This window comes from Pomacea canaliculata, linkage group LG6 (genome assembly GCF_003073045.1).
Source record: "Pomacea canaliculata isolate SZHN2017 linkage group LG6, ASM307304v1, whole genome shotgun sequence".
Classification (NCBI taxonomy): domain Eukaryota; kingdom Metazoa; phylum Mollusca; class Gastropoda; order Architaenioglossa; family Ampullariidae; genus Pomacea; species Pomacea canaliculata.
This window is the reverse complement of record NC_037595.1, coordinates 29,470,960-29,480,764: the sequence shown is the minus strand read 5'-3', so window position 1 is coordinate 29,480,764 and position 9,805 is coordinate 29,470,960. Positions and strand designations below refer to the sequence as shown.

The 9,805-nt window shown below is 41.8% G+C and overlaps 1 protein-coding gene across 1 annotated transcript; it reads left to right on the top strand.

Annotated features, from left to right (window-relative positions):
• Window positions 1–945: 945 nt before the first annotated feature.
• On the top strand, window positions 946–2,368 carry LOC112567195. The gene is made up of 2 exons (XM_025243796.1): window positions 946–1,113; window positions 1,722–2,368. Exons 1-2 carry the CDS (start codon window positions 1,060–1,062, stop codon window positions 2,073–2,075), a joined length of 408 nt encoding a protein of 135 aa, XP_025099581.1. The 5' UTR covers window positions 946–1,059; the 3' UTR covers window positions 2,076–2,368.
• Window positions 2,369–9,805: the final 7,437 nt, after the last annotated feature.

Below are 9,805 nucleotides of genomic sequence, written 5' to 3'. Positions count from 1 at the left end.
CTGTTGTTGATACAGTTGTTGATAAAAAGATGTGGGATTGCGGAGTCTATGTTCTAGATTGATAAGCTGACAGGCCACGTGTACGAAACCACTGTGTTCCTTCGATTTTCTGTAACCGACAGAGTGCAGACGACCTCAGTCACGATGTTCTGCTCCTTGCGTGACAGAGGGAAGCTTGGAAACAAGACCACAACAACACTTCTGCCCCAGAATCGTAAAAATTCAGTTCTCCTCTTGCGTGTGTACCCGATTTCAGACACAGGCGGTCTACCCCAAAACATCACGACCTGCCTTTCAGCACTGCCCGACCTTTGACCTGCACCGTCCACATGACTTTTACTCACCAATGACGCATGTGACGCATCACTGCCTCCACCTTTGTTTGTTTATACGTCACTGGAAGTCTTTTCACCCTCGCAGTTGCCCCCACCCATACCTTAACGACTATTTACTAACACCAGTGTTGTTATTCCACTGACGTATACAGGCCACAACAACACTGACATTTGACCTCGTGACCTAAAGCCACCCCTTTATTCCTTTATTTGGTTTAAAGATTATACACCCTTGTTAAGCAGTTGAATGTGAACTTAGGAGTTGAGAAATTTTGGTTTAGGTTTGTGACTAGCAATACTAAATAAATTAAATCCTCGTTGTACCCTCAACAGCTACCCGTGTATTCGTGCCGTTGTCAAGACTGCGTCAGCAAACCTGTCAACGTGTCTGCCTGCACCCTGAATAGCTCACTCTGCATTTCTGCACTGATCGATGATTCACAGAGACCACAGCCACCCATTTGCTGACCTTTGGGGTGGAGGGGTGGATACTGGCGCGATGAGGGAAGTAAATAATACAAGATTTGGGGTGGAAACCTGAGGAAGGTGTGGCTGAAGCTTGTTGTGGCGGGGTGGCGGATGGAGGGAATATGGGGTGGGGGCAAGTCACGAGCTGTTTGATATAAAAGCCGGGTGTTGTCGATCAGCTCGCCATCATTAGTATTTGCTGTACAGCATAGCAACAGTCCTGTGACCACCTGCTTACAGACCTCAGACTCTCACCATGAAGCTGTCCCTGCTGGTACTCGGTGTCCTGCTCTGTGTGGCAGTCGTCTTGGTAAGTGGTTCACCTAGTCAAATCACAAACTAAGCAATAAATGTTTACCTGTGCATTTATTTTGATGTTAGGTTCAGGTGAGAAGTCATCAAATCATTGATAAAGTGCGCTGTAATAGGTTAGGCTTTAAAATCGGAAAATTTTCTTTGGCTTTTATGGTCGAACTGAAACTGCCGGAGCGAGAAGAACACTTGCTTTGTGAACGATATTGTGACCGGCTCTTCAACTTGGATTTGTTTGGGTTTTTTGTTTTGTTTTTTGTTTTTTTTTGTTTTGTTTGTTTTGTTTTTGTTTTGTTTTATTTTTTCTTCTTTTTATTTTATTTTTTTTCCAAAATGAGTCAATACATTTCGTGGAGCAGCGTCCAGTTTCCAGGAAGTTTCTTTCTATGTGATTTTCTTCTTTATAGTACATCTTTAATTCTTTCTTACCTCTACAAATTTAGATTCTGAAAAATCATGTGTAATGTTTGATTTTGCTGTAAAATATTTTGTTGAATATTCCACTTTTTCATTTATTTCAACAGCGTGTTTAAGTTAGATAGATATTATGGCAAAGTATTCCGCAAGGATTTCAAAACCTCAAGAACTGTTTTTGTGTATGTGCAGGCTGGTGGTAGGAAGGAAGAAAAGGGTGGACCCGGCGGTCGAGGTTCCTCTGAAAACGTGGCACTGGATCACCCTCGTCAGGAGAACGCACGCGACCAACTCCGTCAGGGGCACGTCACACCGGGTCACATGCACACAGGGGAGGTCGCACTGGGTCTCCTTCATCAGCTGAATCAGATTCATCAGAAGAAATTTCATCAGACCCTCCCCAGGCAACTGAACCTCCATCAACAGCCAACCCAGGTCAGCAGTAGGCTCGATGGTCGCAGTCCTCCTCCAATGGTGGGGATGAAGAAGGAGGCATCTGAGACTGGACATGGCGCTGGTATTGTGACCTGCTGCATGATGGGATAAAGGGGAAAACCTGCATTTAACGAACTCTAAGAAAACTCTGAGAATCTGTACAGAGACCAGTTTCATCCGGAACATTGACATGTCAGCATTTCTCTGTATAATCATCTAAAAAGTGTTGGGTTTTTTTTTTTTTTTTTGGTTCAAAAAAATATCGATGCTTGTCGCCAGAACTATCAAGGAATCAAGATGAACTGAATTCAGAACTGTCATGGTCGCGGAAAAAGACACGCTGGAGTTTGTTATCTTTTTTATTTTTGTTATTTACCACTAATAAAGTACATTGTTCACCTTTATTCTTTTCACTTGTAAGTTTTTGTTTCAAAACATTGGTCAGCTCTTGAAAACTTCTGTCTTATCTTCCTGTTTCTTAGCTTGGCACTATTTTCTTCTAAACTGAATACATCAACATACACACAGATTACTTGCTCAAAATACCTGGAGATAACTTCCTTCCAGCTTTTCTGTTTAATTTAATTTATTTTTAGCTTGGACATTATATGTGCGTGGTTCTATGTGTGTGTGTGTTTCAATCTGTCTTCATGGCACTGTTGTGTTTAAAACAGCGAAAACAGGGTTTAAATGCTAAACTGTAAACAAACAAGAAGTTCATAAAAATGACAATGACAATAATTATGGACTCATTTCTAACCCGAAGAAGCTTCGTCAAGTGTAGATTACAATAACACAACACACGCCTTCAAAGAGATCGAGGTTGTAAAAGATTCATAATCTCAAACATCTACGAGAAAACCTTTATTGCCATTGCTTAAGTTCACTGACTTAGGTACTGCTATTGTCCTATAAAAAGTAACTAGCTACACAGAACGAAAAAAAAAAAGAAAATTAAGCTGAAAGATCCAATCAATCATTTAGGAGGTGTGGTAGAGGAAAGAAAGAGGAAAAAATACGCAGGAATATTTTTTAGTAATTACTAAGCCTTGACATAATAACGAGGCATTAAAGTGTAGGACTATACATAATAAACAGATGAAAGGAGAGAGTTCAAGTGTTCTAAAAGTGCAAGTCAGTAAGAAGCCGAATAATCAAAGCCAGGCTTGCATTCCACACCCTGCGACCTGTCTGAAACTCCAAACTCCTACCCACCAAGATCAACATCTTTAACACAAATGTACAGTCAGTCCTTCTGTATGATCTGAGACATGGCGGGTGACAAATGCCATCCCCAACAAGATACAGACATTCGTCAACAGATGTGTGAGCCACATCTTCAACATCAGAAGGCCCGACAAGATCTCCATTACAGACCTGTAGGAGAGAACCAATCAAACACCTGGCAGCCAAGACATCAAGAAGAGGAAGTGGGGCTGGACTGGTCACACCTTGCACAAGCCAGTCGACGATTTAACAAGACAAACTCTGGGCTGGACCCACAGGGGAGGCGCAGGGTTGGGAGACGGGTACGAAGTTTGAAACATTGAAAAGAATATTTCAGAGCTCTGCCCAATGTCTTCACTAAGCACGGGAACGAGAGTCAAAGGCTCTGTGGTGAATCAAGCTTCTGACCAGGGCCGTGCTTAGGGGCAGGCGGACGAGGCATCTGCCTAGGGCCCCGCGCTTCAAGGGGCCCCGCGCTTTTGATTGATATGTGACTTTAGATCCCAACTAAAACCGTGTGATCGTGGCGTGAGGGCCCCGCACATGCCCTTTGCCTCGGGCCCCGCGGGGGCTAAGAACTGGCCTGGGGACAAGGTGTGCAGCTCACACAAACTATTCCCATGTTGATAGACACAGCTTGAGGGGATCTCACCAGCTTCCGAAAGACACACTTGATGGTCCTGTCTACGGTTGGAGGATTCCCAAGTTTAAAAACCATTTGAACAGCCCTGAAAAAACTGTTGTAGAAGCTTCTACAGGAAACTTTTTTTAAAAGAAAAATCATCATTTTCACGAAAACTTTTGCCACTAAGACATTTGCCAGGCAGCTAGCACTGTTTTTTTTCGCAGGTACCTGTGCCAAAAGCATGGGCTGGCGAGCATACAGCTCACTTCTGAAAGAAATTATGTTGGAGACGTGTTTCACGGAATGTTGTTTAAGAAATGAAAAGAGGCGGCCCCAGAATGTATATACTAACAGTCGCTGACAACAAATTTAGCCGACTGCCGAAAAGCCCGAGGATAAAGTTTCAAAACTAGTGAAGACGAATGCTTGAAGCTGTGGCACCATTGTAACCAGAAGGCAAGATGTCTACCAACTGTGCTACCTTGACAAACGAATCTTTCTATTTTCATTGACTTTCTCGACGCGACAACGACACAAACAGAAATTTCTGAAGCCTTCTGACATGGACAAAACATCAGATTTGGATCAAATTGTTTTCTTTAAAATAAACTCTTCCTTATTTAATTTGCTTTCTTTAAAGTCATGTAAAACAAAAGGTGAAAAGTTCAAGTGTTTATACCTTTAAATTAAAAACTGCGGTTGCTGGTGATCCCACAGGGACCCACGGGGCCCTCGCTGCTCATTTGTCACTCCGATCACGTGACCCACCCGCCACGCTCCGCCTCGCACCGGTGCGTTAACAACCCTTGTGCGCATGCCCGACCTCACCCAGCTTTGTTGAGCGGGTGGCAGGGCCATCGAATAACCATTACTGATCATTACCCATAATTTGTCACCAAGAGGCTAGCCGGGTGGGAGTACGGAAAAGAAGGTAATAAAAAAAAAAGAAAAAAAAAGGTGTGTTGGGGACGGGATCTGATCTCACGGCTACCGACAACTTATAACTTCAATGAAAGTCCTTTCCTTGTTGTCCTAGCGATGGCGCTGTCAAAGAGGTACTTGGTTTAGAAAAAATCCCGAGACTAAGCTAAACATTTGTTGTTTCTCTCGCCTACTGGTTGCTAAAGAAAGGAAAGGGTGCTGTACTTTGAAACATCTGACGGGAAAACAGTTCCAGTCTCGACCCTGGCAGTTCCCCTTCCTCTCAGATTTTATCTCATTGAATGTCTCGCTTCAACAAAGGCTTCATGACCAATTTCTGGTAAGTGGATTATGACAGTGCTAGCTTAGGAAATAACGATGATGATACATTGAGTGGGCTAACTGTGAGTGGTTTACTGGCTCTAGGCTCCTAGAAGAGCTTTTTCTTGTCACTGGGCCAAGCGAACGTGGAACTGAGAGCTGCTATGAAGTAGTAAGCACAAGGCTTTATATCAGTTTCATAAGGCTTGATGCAATTTATATCAGCTGCAGTTAATTCTTTTCCGAACTGAAAAGGACGAAATGAATGTCTCTGCCCTGTGACTTATATGTCCTGCATGTCTCCTTTACAAACATTTCGGAACATCTGACTGCAAAGGTTCGACAGCCACAAACAAATCGCAAACGTCCCACTTTCGAAGAGGCGAACCATCTGTGATATCATTTGTTTTAAATCGGAGAGGGAATCAACACCACGATGCCCAAACAATAAGGAAAGTGGAGAAGAGAATACCGAAGAAGAGGAAAGATACAGGGAGGAGGATACATGGAAAGTGTGGACAGCGCTGGTGTGATTAACTCCCCATGGGGCTTTGAGGAACCGTGAAAAATGGACAGAGCTGGTGGCGAGGTCACCGTTGGTCAACGAGCATGAAAGCTGGGGGTCACATGACAGTGATTTGCCACTGGCCACCTTACAAACTCAGCTTCATCTCCATGTTCCGGTGAGATGGTCGAGGAACTCGGGAAAATGTGCTTCTGGGGAAGAGATGGTGAAGCAGTGCAGCGTCCGTCGTCCGATGCGGTTGAGCAGCACCAGACACAACACGTAGGACAAGGTCTCGGCGATGCTGGCGTACAGGAAGTTCATGTAGATGTCACCTGACAGACTGCCCACGTTCAGACCCAGGCCATAGTAAACACATGTTACGACGAACCTGGTAGACAGACGATTATTGTCACACCTGTATTCCTTCTCACCATCATTGTCAACGTTGGCATCCACACCATTTCCGAAATCACCGCCATTAATCCTCGATATCAACATCAGTAGCAGTATTTAGCCATTGCCTAATGTCAACTATCATTATTCATCATCAATCATCATTTCTTTGTTCATCACCAGTCATGGCGATTGCCCACGTTACGCTCTTTACAAGCAGGAGGTTCAGCAAAAAGAAAACGGAATAAAAATTATGGGATGCCTACCAGTTGAAGAAGACGATGAGGCAGCGGACTAGCAGACGTGGGTGGGTGAAAAGTTGCCAGAACTTGACACCTGGACCGTCGTTCTGCAGGTCTTGCAGGCTGAGGACCTTTTCAGACACGACGACTTTGTTGACGAGGGCCGCGTGACGCTCAATGGCGGACGCTTCCTGTCTGCGACCACGTGACACCAGCCAGCGGGGAGACTCGGGATAAAACTACAAAGCACATCATAAACAATTTTGATGTACACTTTTTATATTGATGAAAGAATGTATTACTAAAAACAAGGAGAAAATGAAGGACTGAAAATATCAAGACATTAGGAGTCAGTTTGATTTTACTTACAAGAGGATTGGAATAAATATCATGCTGACAGTTGACAAAGCCAGCTGCAAGTGATTCCATTTCCGAATGAAGTAGGCCAACAAGAGGATGATGTAAAGGCCCATGGACCAGAAGAGCTCAATCACGATGCCAGCAAGTGTTCGGTGCTGAGGCCCCACAAGCTCCATGCCTACAGTGAACAGAGCTCACTCTTTCTATTGCGTCATCATGAACATGTTGTTTTATACACTTTCTTATCGTATTTTCTTTATTATTTAATTCAGATTGCTTTCGTGTTATTGTAATTACTGTTATATTCTCTAGCAATATTATTTACATATATACTGATTCTCTTCAAAAGACAGAGAACAATTTTTTTTTTAAATTGGACGAATATCTAACTCTACTAACCGTGTCATCGCAATAACATAATTTTTTAATTTGCTGAGTTGTGTATTATCATGACAAATATTATTTCATTCCCAAACTTTGCTACAGATTTATTATAGCAAAAGTAATTCGTTTTTCGTTTTCCTTAGCTTAAAATTATTTATTGTTTGACAGAAGAGTTCGCTTGTACAAATATGATTAATTTAAACAGAATAGGATAAATAATGCGCGCTGAGAGGGGAATTCATACCTACAAGGTACAAAGAACTTACAAAGAATCAATCAGATACATGGAAATATCGAAAAAGGAATAAATAAAAGAATGCAGAAAAGGCTAAATACAATATAAAGAATACAGCCATTATAAACAATTAATTGCGATTTCTTTTAAAAAATTCAGAAGTTGTCATAACATAAATTAATACATACATTTTTATACAACCAATGATGTTGTATTGTCATGGTAACGTGATGCATCTAAGTTGGAGATTAATAACTCACATAAGCCCATGAATGGGACAAATTCCCCTTTTAATGCCTCATAGAAAGATGTTCTCCATACAAATAACAAGAAAGTACATTTCTTGAATGACTATATATATATAAACTAGAAAGAGGAGTTCTCTACAAGTGACAGTAGAAGGTGAAATTTAAAGATGGGCATTCAAAAATAGCTTAAGATATCATAAGAACGAGATTACACAAACAAGACATGTAAAATGTTTTCATCATTTGACCAGGTTAACAACCACTCAGGTGTGACGAGCGTGTGTTGTCGACTAAACAGTGGCGTAGGAACCAGGGGGGCAGCGGGGGCAGCCCCCCCCCCCAGGAAAATACAGGGGGGGGGGGCAGGAATATCCTTTTGCCCCCCCCCCAATATTTGAGACGATCTCAAACCAAAGAGTGGGTACGTTTGCACCCTGTGAGGGGCTCCCACACCCAATCGAGAATCGTGCGCGACCTACTGACCGGAAATGATTTGTGTTTCGATGATCGTACATGTAAAGCTGCTTTTGGCCATTTCCCGTGTACCAAAGTTATTTTTCCTTGCAGGCTTCGCCATTACACTCATTTCAAACATGACAGTATTTTTTACATAATGCGACATGGCACATTCCTTCCACACCAATGTCTCTGGCTGCTTCTCCATTGACGGACAAAGCTTATTAGTTAAATAACCAACTTGTTACTGCCAAACAAGTGGCAGTCCACAGACATTATCACACAAGATGATGTTGACATGACATTTAAAGGTTTGATGCAGACTGAATATCAGCTGGACCGTTTTCATTCATCCTTAATTTAGTATTTCACCACTCCATGAACACTAATCACTCTCGTGCCTTTATGTCAAAAGTTTAGACATTGTTTTCTTTTTTTCCTTTTTTTTTTTTTTGTTGTTGTTGTCTGTTTGGCCAAGAGTGTTGATGCACAAAAATTATTTTTAACTACAAAAGTTCCAATTTTAAATAATCATTATGTTAAAATTAAAATAATACAAGATATGTAAGTTGCAAAGTCTTTCAGTGCATTAGTAGCAACAACCTCTACCGACAGGACGCCAGATATGACTCCACTTCATGATTTGAGAAATCTGTTTGACCAGACGGTTAAACAAAGAAAGTAATAATAAATGAGATTGAGGTATGTCACAAACCTGCTGCGCTATATTTTTTAATGTTTTTTTTTTTTTTGAGCTAGGAAGGAGACAGGGAAAAAGTAACTGGAAGGGGGAGGTTGAAAGACAGCAATTACTGTCTGAGTGCGCGCCACACAGGGATGGCCGGCCGGGCTTTGTTTTTTTTTTTTGTTTTTTTTTGTGGTTTTTTTTAATCAACTGGTGTTGATAGGTTGTTTTGTTCGAAGAACAAAGGAAAGAGTGTTTGAGTGTTTGGGATGTTGTTGTGTGAGTTTTTCCTTGACGGGGGCGGGGAGAAGTAACAGTCTCCTCGGTGTCATCAGTGTGTCCGGACGTTTTGTTTGCAACAAGTCTTGAACCGACTTGGTGTTGTAGTCCTGACCGGACTGTGCACATCCTGACCAGATTTGTGTTATTTAACAAGTCCTGAACAGAATTGGAAGTTAGCCTTGACTGGACTGTGCACATCCTGACCAGATTTGTGTTATTTAACAAGTCCTGAACAGAATTGGAAGTTAGCCTTGACTGGACTGGGCACATCCTGACCAGATTTGTATCTGTTGAGGTGAGTGTGTATCTTTGTTGATTGTTCGGTGAGCGTGTGTTTAATGTTTGAAGAATGTTAGTTAAGTTTTGAACTTGCCATTTAGCTAAAGACTTTTTTCTCCAGGTTTTTGTGGGTTTTTTTCCTCACTTTTGTTGTTTGATCTTCGCTTATTCGTCGTATCCGCCTCGGGCTCACCAACCAGAGCTGAATTAGAAATAACTTCAGGAAGAGCAACGGTGTCAGTGAAAACTTTGTTTTACTTTCAAGTGGACATATTTGTGTTACCTAGAAGTGGAAACTTTGTGTTATATTCAAGTGGACATATTTGTGTTACCTAGAAGTGGAAACTTTGTGTTATATTCAAGTGGAGACTTTGTGTCATTTTCAACTGGAGATTTTTTTTTAGGGGGGAGGGGGAATTGAATGGTCGGAAGGAACATAAGATGTGTTGTGACAGTGGAAGTGTTCGGACTGTGGGTTCGGAAATTTGGAATTTGATTTTTTTGTGCATGGACCAGCTGTGGAATGTGGCAAACATATCTCACATAAAATATAATAGAGAAGTCCGACATATTTTTGCCAAACACATCAACTTATCTATTGTAATTTAACAGCATTGATGCTAGAAAGCTCTGACAAAATCAACTTTTTAAAAATATGTAACAATTTAACATCTA